At 41.4% G+C, this 17826-nt stretch overlaps 1 protein-coding gene across 3 annotated transcripts in view; it reads right to left on the reverse strand.

Moving 5' to 3' along the window:
- Nucleotides 1–3423: 3423 nt before the first annotated feature.
- The window catches only part of GLIS3 (GLIS family zinc finger 3), an 800422-nt gene continuing 786019 nt past the window's right edge, over nucleotides 3424–17826 (reverse strand). For all 3 annotated transcript variants that reach the window (XM_063913972.1, XM_063913970.1, XM_063913969.1), the window contains 2 exons: nucleotides 6348–6518; nucleotides 3424–3935 (listed from right to left, as the gene is read on the reverse strand). In XM_063913972.1, coding sequence (XP_063770042.1) covers nucleotides 3799–3935; nucleotides 6348–6518 — 308 coding nt within the window. In that variant the 3' untranslated portion in view covers nucleotides 3424–3798. The remainder of the gene's footprint in view (nucleotides 3936–6347; nucleotides 6519–17826) is intronic.

Genomic DNA, 17826 nt, shown 5'->3' on the forward strand with positions numbered 1-17826 from the left:
GAATTTACCAAGCTCCGGAATGCGTTACCTGCTGTAGCCTATGGGGATCCCCGGCAATCCCCACTGGAACATTGCTCTCTTTACTTTTACACATCAGAGGGACGGGCTCCTATTTTGGTATATTCTGTTGATCTTTAATTTCATATTGCCACAATGGGGCTAATTGCAAGTTGATCGCAGCAGGAATTTTGTTAGCAGTTTGGCAAAACCATGTGCACTGCAGGGGAGGCAGATATAACATGTGCAGAGAGAGTTAGATTTGGGTGTGGTGTGTTCAATCTGCAATCTAATTTGCAGTGTAAAAATAAAGCAGCCAGTATTTACCCTGCACACAAACAAAATAACCCACCCAAATCTAACTCTCTCTGCAAATGTTATATCTGCCCCCCCTGCAGTGCACATGGTTTTGCCCAACTGCTAAAAATTTTCCTGCTGCGATCAACTTGGAATTACCCCCATTAAGCGGCTACAGTATAAGAAATTAGATTTATCGGGTCTAAAACCAACAATTAATAAATATAATTCCTACAGTGTCAAAACTGTACAGGAGTGACTACGTCAGTACATTCTACTAATAGATAAATGTATCCAGTGCTGACTGGAAGAAGATGTACACAGTGATGTCTGTGGCATGACATATAACTGATGGGTGCCTTCTAGGGAGGGGTGGAAATACGCTGGTAACATGGCTCACGTAACCAACCAACCAACCAACCAACCAACCAGTAAACGCAATTTTAATAGGAAACAAATCATAACCTATTGGAGATGGGTTAGGAACAAAACCTAATTTGTGGAAATTATTAAATATTTTTTTATCCAAAATGGCCAGGATATTCTATATTAAGCCCACAACATAAAGTACGGTCTCTTTCAGGGGGATATTTAGCAAGTATTGGAGAGAGATAAAGTGAGAGATATAAAGTATCAACCAATCAGCTTCTGCCATGTTATAGCTGTGTTTTGAAAAATGACAGGAGCCGATTGGTTGATAGTACATTACGCCGCTCCACTTTATCACTCTCCCCTATCTTTTAAATATAAGCAATCAAATTACTTTCTTAAACTGCATAGAAAGTTAGAAACCCATAATTATTGTGGCAATGTATCAAACTTTCTATCGAGGACAAGTGTAGAAGTTGTCCATAGCAGCCAATAAGGTCCTAGCTTTCATTTTGTAGAATGTACTATAAACTTTGGTGTAATATATATCTACAAATCTAAATTATGCCCAGTTCCATCATCTATAGATAAGTTCTATAGTTATCTTCTATATAACACTAGGCAAATCACATTAACTTAAGCCTTGGAGAGAGTTACATCACTAGCCAATCAGCTCATACAGTAACTACCATGTTACAGGCTGACAGTATGCAACAATGACAGTTAGGAGCTGAGTGGTTATTACATTGGACAAGATTTTAAAGGGGAAATCATTTACAGGGCATGGTTTAGCCTTGTAAATGATAGCCAGAGTTCGGTTGGCATCCCCCATGGCTGTCGAACTTAGACTTTATAACATCCCGCTCTTTATCTCTCTCCACTTTATCATTCTCTAAGTCTTAATATATCTGCCCCTTAATGCAGTAAGACAGATTCTGCAGCAGTGTATGGAACACTTGGACGAATAGTGTCACTACAGTAAATGTGAGCTGATCTCTTGATGCTTACTGTACATGCACATATAGCTGTATGTAATATTTGTGCTGACTGGTTACCCCAGGGATTGGCACTGCTGCACCTGGGACTCAGCATTAGGCTTCTCTTCTCCTTCGAAAGCTTCCACTATAACCCTGTCCCCAAACTCCCATTTCCTAGTTTCACATGAGTCTGGGGGCGGGCTTAGAAGGAGAGTGAAGCCTAATGCTGAGTCCTGGGAGCCGCACGGTGCTTGTGATACGCAGAGCACTGCAGAGCCCCAGGAGAACCATCCAGCACATATATTACATACAGCATAACATGTACAGTATGTTTATATGTGCCTGCACTGTGTGGTCAGGGCTGCAGTCGCCGCTGGTCCCTAGTACACATGGTGGCCCGGATCGTGTGTCTATTATCCTGACATGGATCCCCAAAAATCCGAAATTACAACACTTTAAAAAAAGGCTTAAAAAATAGCCCAGTCCTCCTTCATACTGTATGTCCCTTTCCCTTTCCAAGTCACTCAAAACTAAGTCACGCATACACTGTGGCACTGACTCATTATCCATGAGTCACTCAAAATATATGTCATCTCAAACCTCAATGTTTGGCATTCCATCCATTTGCCCCAACTCTAATATCTGAAAGAAAAAATGCTTCAAAAACTAAACTGTATACATTTGTCACTATTACTACTGTATTAACAAATATGTGGTTACTATAGTCAGGAATTCTGCATTTTGGGATATATTTCCATGGTTGAACTAATTACAAAAAGTACTAGAATAGTGGAAAAGTATAATTTTTGGTACTCCTATCTCTGTGAGGTACATCTGACCAATTGAATCAAACTAATATAATTGTATGACATGAACTTATTATATGGTATTAGAAAGTGATGCTTTTCACTTTAACTACAGTAAACCAAGATCAGAATTCTTACATTATTTTCTTTAACTTTAATGTAAAGTATGTAAAGTAGTTGTATGTTAGCTGTCTGTTCTAGAGAATTATATAGAAACCATATTTAATATTCAGTGTGCTAACTAACAGAGTCTGACAAAGTAATCATGTGAATACTATAGTGCATTTACTCAAAAACCCCTCTGGGCTGGAGATATCTTGAATATGTAATAAGTTGTGTCTGACCTACCTCTCAGAATGCATGCAACAAAAGTTTTAAATCCAAGCTAGTGAAGTACTAGTTATACATTATATCCGTGAATAGCACATTATGACATCTATCTTTGGGGGAGGATTAGTAAAGCTTGGAGAGAGATAAAGTACCAACCAATCAGCTCATAAATGTAATTTTTTAAACACAGCCTGTGGAATGACAGAAGCTGATTGGTTAGTATTTTATCTCTCTCCAAAATTCGATAACCCTCCCCCTTTGTGACATGCTGCAACCCATGACATTGTACTGAGGATAACCATATAGCATAGTGGCATCTGTTTGTTCAACAACCTGCCAATATTAATTGAAATAATTTCTCAAGAGGACATGAAGACAGCTTAATCAGCTCTGACATACTTGCTCTTTGCCACACTAGCTTACCTAGAGTAAGTGCTGCTACTCCATTTCATGATATTAAACCAGTGCTTCTAAAATAACTACTATGTTACATTATTACAGGTATAACATTTAGCTTTCTCCATCTTCCATGAATTGCGTTTCTAGGAATCAGTAAACCACCTATAACAGCAATATGTACATAGATGTGTCTAACTATTGCATATAGTATATGGTTGCTACATAGATATACTCTGAAGTGTAGATGCTTACAGGTGGGAAATGTCTTTAATTGACAGTTCAATTTAGCATCAGAGTCATCTTGATGACTGCAGTAAGTCCAAAATTCATTGAGTTGAATTAACTTAAGTTCAGTATTATCAGGTCTTAAAGCTGACAGAGGTGCACAGAATCTGTAAAGTGTATCTTGCTTTTTCTGTTGCTCATTGCTGACGTCTTATGTAATTGCATTTTGGAGATGTAAAATGCAATTCGCTTTCTAGCTTCTTTTATGCTTTCCCTTTGAGTAGAAACCTATATATTCAGATTGACTGTTCTTCTAAAGAGTTACTCCTTTTCTGAACAATTTCTGGTCTATTTCCCAGTCGTTTAACACTCATGCTATAGGCAAGTTACAGTCCAATTCATCCTTCGGTGTAAACTGAGGAAAGTTGGCTAGGACAGCGATCAATTGCATTAATCTGTAGGAAACTGGTATCCTCTAAGTTATTCCGTTGCGAGTCCCCAAACAGGCCAGCTGATCCATTCGGGAAATCATAGACTGAAACAAAAGACATCCTAAAATTAGTGACTATAAGCATATCTTTTTCTTACAGTATATTACATGTATGCAAAACAAATATGTTTATTCTAAGTTAATGGTTTTAATTTGTTTTTGGTTATTCTGTCTGAAATGTTTTCCCTTTTCAGATTTGACCCAATTTCATCAATATTTCATTCCTAATTTACCAATCTGTACTGTATGTAGCTCAGGTTCTGTTCTATGATGTTCTGGGGTGTCAGCTCACAGAACCATTTCACTGATATCATGTTTGCAATAACATATTGTAAAATGTAACAATATAGGGATATGAAAAAAGACTTTGTGTTGTATTCCTAGCTTATCCACGGTCAATGTTGCCTGTGTGAAAACTCAGCGTCCAGTTCAGGCATTTGCAAAAACAATATTATATTTGGCATCAACATTATCAGCATAATTGGTGTGACTGTAAGACAGCAAAACACAGAACAATACATTTTAAACTGAAGTAATATTTGTGTATTATATCATGCACTAATGAACAGCTATGCTTGGATGAAAAAAGACATCAATATAGATTTAATCTCATACACCACAGGTTCTCAAACTCGGTCCTCAGGACCCCACATGGTTCATGATTTGCAGGTCACCTGTACATTTGTAAAATGTGACAGTTGGTAATACACAGTGCATCTGCTGGGTGACATGGAAAACGTGAACCGTGTGGGGTCCTGAGGACCGAGTTTGAGAACCACTGTCATACACCACTAGGTTATTATTATTAACGTTTATTCATAAGGTGCCACAAAGTGTATGCAGCACAGTATAAGGCATACATAGAAAACAGTGTATCAGAGCATACTGTAAATACCATACACATTAAAGGACCACAGTATACTTTAAGTATATAGCAGAAGTTCCAAACATTAATATCACACCTCAGATTGGTTGGATAAATAACAGGGGCAAGGGTAGGGCAACACGCTGAATCAGTACGAGAATACCGTACATACATATGATTCTGCACCCAGAGTAGGTGTGTGCATGCAGAGTTAGAGTCACTGACGGGGCAAAGGATACAAGTGTGCACAGACAAGGAAGCAAATCACTGGTTACATGGATAGTGCAGGGGAGGAACAAGAGGGTGGTGGGGTGCTGCCTGTTAGAGTTTACATACTAAGGGGAAGTGGTAAAGGGGTAAACAGTTGTAGGGTGAACCGGGAATGATATTTAGTGGAGGGGTAGAGCAGAATAGGAGGGCTGGTACGCTTTGCTGAAAAAGTACATTTTAATGGCATGTTTACAGCTAGGGAGACTGGTTGAAAGTAAGACTGACTGAGGTAGTGAGTTCCATAGGAAATGTAATCTTGAGGGCGAGAGCAAGAGGTAGTGACTAGGGTGTAGGAGAGGCACTGGGTAGAGGAGGAGTGGAGATAGCAGGAGGGGGTGTGGACAGAGATGAGGTTAGAGATATAGGGGGAATATTGGATGGGGAATACCAGACAAGAGGATATTACAGTAGTCTAAACAGGAAATGTTGAGAGTGTGTATGAGAGTTATGGTGGCATCAGGGATAAGGAAAGGATGGATCCTGACGATGTTACAGAGCTGGAATAGGCAAGATTAGGGGATGGCACAGATGAGGACAACTCTGTGAGTGAAAGAGAAGTGATTTTCTTACATGAGTAGTAGCAATATGAATGGGTCACAGAGGCAGATTTATGAAAGAGCCAATAACCCTATTGCTGGCAAAATATAGGGGTTGTCTCCAGTTATACAGATTTGTATGTTTTGCTGCATATATTAAAGGTTTTTTTGCTAGCAAAAACTACACCACTGTAAAGGGACTCTGCACCTCAGGCTGGCATACTTGGCAACATCTTAAAATAATTTCCAATAACATATTGTAGCCCATATTCGGATAATCTAATATTTGGGAAACTACGCATGTGCAGGAATGTGGGCTCCACATTTTCAGAAAGGCTCATCCCTACTGAGCTGGGACATTTTAAAAGATTTGTGAAGAGGGCCCCATCACCATGTGGTTGCCCCCCCCCCCCCCCACAACCTGTGCCAGAGGTAGGTATCAAGTTTGTCTCTGTGCCCCTTCACCCCTATATTTGCTCCCATTGCGCCATAAATTCCATTGGTATATTTACACATACACAAAAGACCATAAACTCTGGCCCAGTACCAGAGTCTTTACTACCTGCTGTACCGGACACATCTTTCTGAATATATCATCAAAAAGATGGCTACTTGGGCGCAGGTATTGGGTGTGGGGTGAACCGTACATCCTGCACCCATTATAGAGACATCATTACTATCAAGAACCAAGAGGAGACTACTTGTCAATAGCGAAAACTGTATGGGTGGATTCCCATTAGCACAAAAGAAACTTTAGGAATAAACAGTTTGTTGTACGTTCTTTACCTGTGATACCAGAGTGAGAAGTGAATGCCCTATGAAACGCATCAAAGTCTGTTTTGTTCCCACAACCATCTTCCATAGGAGGCATCATGCTACACATATTACCATGTTGTATGTTTCTCTGAGGATCACTGTAATGTGGAGGGAAAAACGTCTGCAGCTGGCCATAAAATCCTGAAAATACACATAAATTGGCAGGTAAATAATAAGCATTACCAACACACTTACAACATTGAGATCTGAACATGCACGAGTTCAAACACAAAAAAATACATACAGCAGCAAGGTCTAAACCATTTCCACATCCTATCTTACCACAGGGTCTACAGCATCAATTTAAAATGTTTTAAAGGAGAACACTAGTCAAAATTCTCTCCAGAAGGAGCATTCCCCACGGGAAGCATCCTGGTGGTTTCCATCCCTGACATCAAGTTGTCTTTTTCATAACCATATATGAAACAGCAATAGTTGCACCCATTTTCTGAGCCCTGTAGTACTATGAAGTAATGATAGAGCCATCTGGTAAAGTTAAGATGTTTGAAACCTGGGAGAGTGTACTGAATGCTTACAGTACAAAATAATCTCCATTTTCAACCATTCTAATCTTACCCAGCAGCTTTACTCCTCTTGTATACCATGCAGATATACTGTAAGACTGGCTGTAAAAATGATAATAAGCAAAACAGTGTCATTTTTTTAACTCAGGAAATTAATTGTCTCCCTTGGGGACTGAGGCAATGCTAGCTGTTTGTGGTTTGTTAAGAGCCAGAAGTGACCCTGGCTAGGCAAATAAAATAGGAATGAAATGTTCTTTTTAACAACCCTCCTCCCCCAGCTCTTATAACACGATATGTCTTCTTTATTTACAGTCTGCAAGTCTGTTTCATTCTACTGTTGGTAGTATGTTACAGAAGTTACTAAGGGGTGGATTGAAATGCCGGGACGGATTCCGTTTAGGAGACGGTCTGGTCGTCCCATCGGTGGCTGCCTGTCTTCCCCCATGCCAGCCAGCCCCAGTGATTGGAGCTCAGCTCCGATCCCGGCAGTATTAACTGTAGCTAATGAAGTACCACGAAAAATGGCCGCTGGTGGAGCTGCAGCCTCAGCAGCCCTCCCCCCCTCCCATAAGTCTTTGCTTCGCCTCCAGCCTCGTGTCCTCCAGCCCCAGCTGCAGCAGCCAAGCAGGGACGGTGCAAGGTTTTCCGGCACCCTAGGCAAAACTTAAGCCTAACCCCCCCACCCCCCATATTTACGTTACGTCACAGTAGCGCCTCTTATTGATGTTTCATCACACAGTAGTGTCCCGTATTCACGTTACACTACAGTAGAGCCCATTTACATTAAACCACACAGTAGAGCACATCCATGTTACGCCACACAGTAGTACTCCCTGCAATGTGCTTTGATGGCTCCCAGGGTACACATTGTACATAACAATAAAACTACATTACATATGTATTATATATACATATATATATGAATCCAACCTTTTTATAATACAATATATCCTTTTCATGAAACCCAGTGAGTGCCTATTATGTTTCCTTATTTAATTATAGTTGCAAATGCTAGTCACTCCCCTTCGTGTATATATATTTATTGATTCTGTACCCCATATCCCCTTTCCTGTTTATAAAATAAATAAATATATATATATATATATATATATATTGTTGAAGTTCAGAACATGGGACCCCGGGATACCATTACTAAACTGTTTCAGAACAGTAAAACGTACCCTTGCTCACCACAGGTTACTATTCCTATTACATGTCCACGTGGATAGTGAAACTGATAGCTCAGTGTTAATTTCAGTATCTTTCTCTATACTCTCGTCTCCAGCCTCCTCTGCACTTCTGCCTGCCTGGCACTGTTGGGGTGAGGTAAATTGTCACTGGCTTGTGGAAGTCGGAAACTACTTGGTGGACACGCTGACACAACGGGGGTTGATCGCTCGCTAGCTACTTTTAGCAGCAGTGCAAACGCATAGTCACTGCCTATAGGAAGCGTATTTTCATTTTGCAAGTGTGCGAACGTCTGTGCAGCGGAGCTCTGCAGAAACATTTTGTGCAGTTTGAGTATGTCTGGACTTACTCAGCCCTTTCGATCACTTCAGTCTTTTTGGTCCCGGAATTGACGTCAGACACCCGCCCTGCAAATGCCTGTACACGCCTGCGTTTTTCCAAACACTCCCAGAAAACGGTCAGTTGACACCCACATACGCCTTCTTCCTGTCCATCTCCTTGCGATCGGCTGTGTGAATGGATTCTTCGTTAAATCCATCACTCAGCAACGATCCGCTTTGTACCCGTATGACGTGCCTGCGCATTGCGGAACATACGCATGCGCAGTTGTGACTTTTTTTACCTGATCGCTGCGCTGCAAAAATCGACAGCGAGTGATCAACTTGGAATGACCCCCAAGATTCTCCTGCTGCTAACAGGGTGGTGACAAAAGGAAGGGGGTAATCCAGGTGAGGTGCTGACAATGGGTCGCATTGTGTCACATCAACAAGAATTGTACCCTCTAATACAGTTCACAAAGTGGTGTGTGATATGTGTCAGCAATGTCCCTGCTTACTTGCGTCAAGCCTCCTCTGGAATGGACACCAGAATCCCATTAGGCATCCCTCTGGAAGTGGACTCTGCAGTGCTGTCTCCTCCAGGCTCACCCCGTGTGCAGCTGCTTGCTCTTTCCCTTATTTGGGCGGGCTGAGGTCACTGCAAAGCCATGTTCTCTGCGGAGCTTTCTCTCCCTCCCCTGTCAGGGATTCCTTCACTGAAGCTGCCCACACACTCCTTATATGGGCAGGAGTGTCACAGTTCATCTCTGCTCCCGATGCTCTCTCTCTCACAGGGGAAATCCCTGCTGTCACTGCCGGGAGCCACACACTGATACACAGGCTTCCAGAGCACTCCGGGGCTGACACACAGGACTTCAGCCTCTGCTGTCTGCCTCAGTTGAACGGAGCCGATCAGCGCTCCTCAGAGATCCTCCTGTCACAGCACGCCCTAGAGAGTCCCCTTCCTCCGGGCAAACTGCATTTTAACCCCTTGCCTCAGGAGTCCCCGGATGTTTGCCTGCGCTGACTCTCCCCCCAGTGGCTGTACACTCAGGTAGGAGGGGTGGCCTCTTTTACACCGCTTGTTGCAGTAAGGATTTCATAAGGAGGGGGGAAGGAGGATAAGGCTGCGGGCTGCGTTTTTTGTGTAGATGGCAGCACAGGGTCACACTGCTGCCATTTAACAGGATTCAGGAGGAGCATGCCGCCCTCTAGTGGCTGCCGCCCATAGGCAGCTGCCTAAAGCTGCCTAATGGTAGCGCTGGCCCTGCAGCCAAGGCAGGAGGTGGCATCCAGCCAATTCTGACTGTGTGTGACGCTCAGTCAGTAAGTAAATTATATAGCCTTGTAAGCAGTGGATTGGCTGGCTGGTACTTTACTGTATCTCTCTCCATTTTTTTACAGTGACAGTGTGTCCCACAGATTTTACAGATTTCAGTGGCAGTGTGTCCCACTTTCTGCTCCTGTGCTTATGAAGGGAGATGCACATGCACCTAATAGTGGTTATTCAAATGGTAAATCAGCTTTCTCCTTTGCAAAAACACTGAAAAGCGATATTCTATTATTTTCTATCCCCTTCACCACACAACTTGCATCATAGTTGTGGCTGTACTCAGATATGCCAAGAAAAGAACACACATTAACATATTATGATAAGATGACAGATTGTTCATAATGGGAGTATGCAGATCATTTCCAAAACTGCAAATGTTGGGCTTAAAGAGCAAATTATGTTTTCTGTTTAGTGTGCACTCATGTTTGCATGGCATGCATGAGCTTTCCATATGAATGTGACAGCATCTGAAGGGGTGCAGTATTTTAGCATGTTCTGATGGGAGCTAGTTAAACCACCTCACATTTGCGCTCCACATGTTATAACCATATGCAAAAACAAAATTGTTGCTTTGTAGGAGGAGAGCTAAACATTATATTTAATGAATTGGGGGCGTGGCCTAGTTTGTGGGTTGTCATAGAGCAATTTATTTTGGTGTGTGAATGAAGATTAGTGTGTCCTTTGTACTCTAGCTTGCCTTGGTCATTCATTCTCTGGCAGTCGCACACCCTGGGCCAATCTAGGATAAATTCTCACTTTGCTCAACCACCCCCACCGTTGTGTGCAATCGTCTGCTACTCTGCAAATGCCTTCATCTTGCTGTACAGTCCCATGTAAGTGGATATCAATTATTCTGGTCTACTTGTGGTCATTTTGTTCTCTACCATTAAATATAAAGCACTGTATTTTGTTAACACTATGCTGACTTTTCACAATGGGAATGCAGAAACCAAAAGCCAATAAAAAGTGATGAACGGCTGATGTGGTACTGTATTAAATTCACAGGAACAGCCTATCAAAAAACATTTAATAAAAAGAAATACAAAAATGAAGCGCTGTATGACACACTGTAACATTTATTTTTACAGACAACACCTATAAAGCATATAGAACACACGTCCGATACTATGATATATCAATAAAATACAATTGCTATAAGCAATTTACATAAAATAAGTAAACCTTGCATGTGGGGAAATATTTACAATGTAACAATCTGCAAAACTTTACATTTTAGATATTTGCTTGAAAAATCGTTTTTGTGTCAGGCTTGTTATAATTATTAAAATAAGACTTACTAAGCAGAAAGAAAAAAAAGAGATCACTTTCTCTGGATGTGTCACAAAACATATGTATTTGATTAAGTCAGCATTTTGCAAGAGCTGTAGTATGTAAAATGGTGAGCAAGCATTCGTGACTCACTATATGGTTTAAGAGCCCTGTCATATTCATGCCAAGATATGTATCACAGCTTTTCCAAGAATTACTTTATCACATTCTCAGTTTCTCCTAATTCTTATTTATAACTTTAAACAGAGAATTTGAATACGCATTGAATCATACAGAATAGCCAGCTCAATCTACTGTAACTATTATGCTGATTCTTCTGAACCAGCTATCACAATATACCTGTGCCCATCAACTGTTGCTGAGCTACATCCCTAGAACCATTCTGCATACTCAGAAATGTAATTGGTAAACCCTTGGCTGCATACTTATGAAAGTCCAATAGTAATCCTTCCATAATGTACAAACGTTCTGATCTATAGTTTCCCACTCATCTTACTATTCCAGTTATTATTATTATTATTACTATTATTATGATAATCCTTTATTAATCTGACCCAAGGGGTCCGCAGCACTTTACAAAGTACATAAAGAGAATGAACAGAATAAGAAAAAAATACAGAACATTGCAGTACATGATCATGGTTTATAAACATTGCTACATCAGGAGCAGGGCCGCAAAACCCACGGATTAGGTGCCATTGTAGGGAGTTTGGAGTAGTTGGGGGTATAAGTAAGGGGCCCTACACACTCGGCGATGCGCCGCCGAGGTGCCCGACGGCCGATACGGCCGACGAGCAACCCGGCGGCGGGGGGGCAGTGACGGGGGGAGTGAAGTTTCTTCACTCCCCCCGTCACCCGGCTGCATTGAAGTGCAGGCAAATATGGACGAGATCGTCCATATTGGCCTGCATGCACAGCCGACGGGAGATCAGCGATGAACGAGCGCGGGGCCGCGCATCGTTCATCGCTGGAGTCTCCACACTGAAAGATATGAACGAGTTCTCGTTCATTTATGAACGAGATCGTTCATATCTTTCAAAATATCGGCATGTGTGTAGGGCCTATAAGAGGAGAAAAAATGCATGAGGGAAGAGGGCCCTGCTCATAAGAGCTTACAGTTTAAAGGGGATGGACAGACATACAGACAGGAGTAACACAGATGGGCAAGACAGGCAGCAAGGATCATGGAGCAGTGGGTTAGGATGAGAGGGTAAAAGGCTTTGATAAAGAAGTGGGTCTTGAAAGCCCATTTTAAATTATGTAAAGCGGTGGAGAGTTTGATAGGGAGAGAGAGAGAGATGGTTCCAGAGGTAAGGAGCAGTACGGCAAAATCTTGGATGTGGGAATGGGTGAAAGTAATCAGTTGGGATGAGAGGCAGCATTCATTTGTGGAGCGAAATGGCCAGGTCTGAGTGTGAAAGGAGATAAGGTCAGAGATGTAAATAGGAGAGGATTGTGTAAGGGCTTTTTAAGTAAGTGTTAGAAGTTGAAATTGTGTTCTGAAGGGGAAGGGGAGCCAGCGTATGGCTTACAGGAGAGGGGAGGCAGATGTAGTATGTTTGTGGAGGAATAAGAGCTGGGAACAGCACTGAGGACATATTGGAGTGGGGAGAGATGGGAATCAGGAGGCTAGACTAGACGTGGTTAAAGTAGTCCAACCTGGAGATGACCAGTGGATAAGGGTCTTAGTAGCCCTCGGCGTGAGAAAGGGTCTGATCATGGAGATAATTCTGAAATGGAAATGGCAGAACTGCAAGAGGTACTAAATGTGTGGTTTGAAGAGAGAGGGAGGACTCGAGTATAACTCGCAGATACTTGCAGACTATAGGAAATGTGAGGTTATGCTGAAAGGTGGGAAGATGATCAGCTAAGCATTAGACATGTTATATTTAAGAAAGCACTGTGACATCTAGGAAGATATTACAGAGAGGCAGTTAGAGATACGAGTGAAGAGAGAGGGGGAGAGGTCAGTAGAGGAAAGTTAGATCTAAGTGTTGTCAGTATAAAGATGATACTGGAGGCCAAAAGAGCAGATAAGCTCACTTAAAGTAGATGTATAGAAGGAGAATAGGAGAGGGCCATGAGCAGAACCTTGGGGGTGTGGGGGTGGTGGTGGTGGCTTCTGTTAGTGGGAATGGGGAGGGGCAGTGGAATCATGAGAGGTAACAGAGAAGGAAAGGCCGGAGAGGTAGGAGGACAGCCAGGAGAGGGCAGACCAATGGAGTGAAGGATTTGCAGTAGGAGAGGGTGTCAAATGCAGCAAAGAGGTTGAGAAGAACGAGCAGAGTGTAGTGGCCCTTGAATCTGGCAGCAAGGAAGTCATTGTAGGGCCAGTGTCACGTGGCTGACATGTGGCAATAGCAATTCACTCCAGAGCATTAGTTAGCAATATTCAAAAAAATATATTCAACTTTGTTTCCCTTTACATTGAGATGTATCCAGAGCTTAATGTGTAAAATGTCAGTTCAACACTTAATGCATGCTGCTATGTAATGTACAGATATGGATTAAAGTCAAGCGGAACATGAAACACTAACCCCAGGGACCCCACAAACTAAATAGCCAATTCCACAAACTTCTAACACTGATTGCCAGCAAAACAGAAAGGTTGTGACTGCATGGACAAATAGGAATTGTTATTAGTAGAGAAAGAGATGAGTTATATTTACTAAAGTATGTGTTTATAGAAGTGGAAATGTTGCCTATAGCAATCAACCAGATTCTAATTATCATGTACACTTGTGTCCTTATATATCTTTGACTGCGATGCATCGCAGACAAAGAATTCCGGCATACCGTGGTATTCCATTTATTAGTAAAGAAGTCCTGGAACTCCCTGAACCGATAGAGATAACTCAGAAAGTGCCAGAGATGCGATATACCAGCCTGTATTGAACAAGCAAGTGATAAGGATGCCGGGGCATGGTCTGAGATTAATATATTGTGGATATCTGTGCATTGTACTTGGTCAACCAAAGAGTCGCCAACTAAAATGTCATCTATTCATGACCAAGCATGGTTATATTATTTTGCTCTCTGACACACTTTACTTGTGATTGGACTATTTTTAAGTAGGTAAAGTTATACTTCAATTTGGTCATTCTAACGCAAGTGGTGTTCTAGACCATGGGCCTTCAAGCTGTGGCCCTCCAGTTGCTGGGAAACTACACATCCCAGCATGCCCTGCCACAGTTTTGCTATTAAGGTATGCGAAAACTGAGACAGGGCATGCTGTGAAATAATATAGATGGTAATTATACATATTTCACCATACATTGTTCTATATATTAGCTATTATTGGGGTGAAAAATCAGATGTGTTTAAAACAGTGCAATTTACAACTAGCTTTGTACATAAAGCACCACTTCTTTAAAATGGTATTTCTAAAACAGTATTTACAGACTTACTGTATTGTATATGTTATATCTTACATTAGAGTTTTGTTTTTTTACCCTATCATTGTTTAATGCATATACAGTATTTTAGTCTTTTGTTTATAGACCAAATTAAAAATAACATGGGCAATCTATTTTTATGTGGAAATGATCTGAAATCATATCAACAGTACTACATATACAGTATTTCTTCAAAGTAAAATATTATCATATGTGAACGTGTCTCCAGACTACCGACAAAAAATAATAATATAGGTTCTGTGTAGTTGTTGACAGAATTGAATTACCACTTAAGTACTGTAGTCCTTTATATCTGACGTACAGTACTATATAGTAGTATGTTCTTTTTATTTTTTAGTATTAACACCAAAGTGTTTCTATTACATTTTAAAAGGAGCTACATTTGGACAGGAAGTACTAGCATAAATTGTGACAATAGTTTTGCAACAGATTGAGTTGAAATGTAATAGTTACAGATAGAACCTTTAAATCACTAGGATTATATTACAGAATAATATCCTAGAAGAATACAGTAATTTTCCACAACAAGTTAATTCACATAATACCTTTGCTAATAATGAAGAATCCACATGACTATGACTCTCAGTCACACTCTTAGCAAGTATAAAGAACACATTTAACTTCCAAATAATTATGTTGATACATGGTATTATATAAACTGTATATAACCAGTGATCAAAGTTGGCGACTGACTCTGTATACGGAGCACAATGGAACTTGTATAGGAAAAAAGCTGTGGCTGATACATTGTTAGCACTTTGTGTACAGCTTCAGAGACTCGGCCAAACACATATATGCAAGTGTTGCATATCATATTAATCAGTAGTCTCCTGGTGCTTCCTAGACACCTGGCACTGAGAGGGGGATGCAGCGTGTACTAATTACCCAGGGCCTAGCTTGGTAGAGGGACCCGGCGGTGGCATGGGCTTGTATGGGAGTGAGGTGGGGGCCCTTGTCCAGGTCAGCTGCTAAGGGAAATGTATTCCTTTGCAGTGCTTTTGAAGGATACAAATGTCCCCTTGTGCAGCTGCCGCCCCCCTTGTGTAGAGTGCGGCCAAGCATGTTATGTTTCTTTTTTAGGGTCCACACATCCACCTGGTACCCGGCCCCGTGGCGGATCTCGGTAGCCCTGCTCCTACTGCTTTATTTATAAAACTATTAAATTCATTAGCATTTTCCATACTGACACTTCTACATTTTTAGTTGTATATAGCAAAAGGGAATCCGAGAGCGCTGATAGTGTGCAATTTTTGGATATTTGGTTTCCTTAATACAATATAATATACAGTAAATAAGATTTTTTTTCTCAGAAGACTTGTAAATACTGTTCCTCAATTCGTCATAGTCTAGGGACATCAGTATACCAGAGTCAGAGTCAAATTCCAGGAGATCTTTCCATTTTCCACTGTGCCCATCTCTAAAATTACACCCATATACCTGTTAGGAGGGTTGTGCGCTACAGCTGTCTCTCCTTCACCATCATGTCCAGAAATTAGAAACTGAAATGGAGGTATCACAGCTCGGCTTCCGACCTAGCAGTACTAATGCGCATACACATTGTCTCCGCATGTCTTCTCTGTCTGTGCCCCGAGCGTCTTGCTGGACTGGAGACTGTGCTACAGTACATATCAGAGGCACTGTAAACCCCAGAGTGTCACCACCATTTACTGTCAGAGGGCCACTGCCACCACTAAGTATATACAGTTGTGTACAAATCCATCTACGCACACCTCCTGCATTAACACCATAAGCTTCTGGCTAGATCTGTCTCTAACTGCTATATGTGCATACTTGCATTAACCCTGTGTCACCCTGCATCCTGTTATTTGCCAGTTAATACACCAATACGCCTGATTACACCTAGCAACACCATAGGTTCTGCCAATACCAGTCACAAAAAAGGCATACTTGTCGACCATGTAGGACTCCCATCCAGGGGATCATGGAGATGGAGCTCCTAGGGGTAACTACAAGGAACATGACACAGTGACTTGCACAAAGTCCTGTACCCCACTGCAATATCCCCAAATGTGTGCAAATTGCATTATCACGACCCTGCCCTGCATATTTCACTGCAGAAATGAACGGGAGCAGGAGAGATGATCTATCAGTAATAGTAAGAGGTTACTGAACTATTACAAAAATGATAAATATTAAAATTGTATTTATTAACATTCACTAATTAAACTTATATTGAATTTATAACTGTCTCTCTTCATTTTTTATGGACGGTATGGCTCACCTCAATATCACATAGGACAACAATAGATTGCCATATTTCATACATTGTATTGCTTTCTATATGGGATCTATAGGGTGGAGGGTGCCTGGACTGCACACCCTAGAACAGTACTTATAATGGGATGTGCTACCTTGCTGGAACTTAGTACTACAACATAAGAACAAGAGCGCAATGAGCCTGCACACCAATCATCAAGGTGATCTCATCAGACAGGTCCCTTATTTGTGTGGTGCCCTGGGATGGTTTGGTGGTGCCCTGCACCCCAGAGGCGAGCCTCTGTAATGTTAGGGATCTGTCCGATGAGGTCACCTTGAAGATTGGTGGAGAAAAGTTATCCCTCTACCCAGATTTTTATTGTGATCTTATAGGTGAGTTTTGTTTTGTATGTCCCTAGTGTGTTTTTATTGTTTTATGGTTATTAAGATACCACACTATAGGACCATTTTTCCTTCTTTATGAGTTTAAACAACTAGTGGAGAAGCAACTCCCAGTACACTCAAGTGGAACAACCATACATACAGTATGTACAGATAAGCTGGTTTTTCACACAATTTCTGATAACTGTCCAACCAGTATTCTTCATATGTTGCAAACAGTATTACACTATTGTGTTATCCTGTTATTTTCGTATATTGATTAGGACATTCATTCCTGACAATCTCAATCCGACTTTTAAAAAAGTCGGATTGAGGAGATAAGGGAGATAAGAGAGTTGAGAGGAGGAGATGTGGGAGAGCAGGAACCCAGCGACTACAGCAGCATAGCAGGAGGATGGGGAACTGCCAACAGACATCATGGTAGCGTCCACCTGGCTCCGGCATGTGGTACCTCGCTTGTTGGAATTCCCGACTTGTCGGAAAATTGTGAGGTCTATTGAATAGGTCGGAACCGCTTCCTACCTAAAAAAGTAGAAAACTGCTGTCTTTACGACAGACGGCAGCTTTCGAATGAATTAATATTTAGACTGTGCTAGGAAATGGGGTTTATTTTAATGAATGAGCAGCTCTAATTAAACATAACTGGAATAATACTAATAAAAGTATTAGAGCGCTTGCTTAGTATGTGAACGCACACCCTTAAAGAAAATGTTACGTTAAAAGGTTGTTTACAGCCCTTTTAAGTGATTTATTTAGAGAGTA

This window comes from Pseudophryne corroboree, chromosome 1 (assembly GCF_028390025.1).
Source record: "Pseudophryne corroboree isolate aPseCor3 chromosome 1, aPseCor3.hap2, whole genome shotgun sequence".
NCBI classification, from domain to species: domain Eukaryota; kingdom Metazoa; phylum Chordata; class Amphibia; order Anura; family Myobatrachidae; genus Pseudophryne; species Pseudophryne corroboree.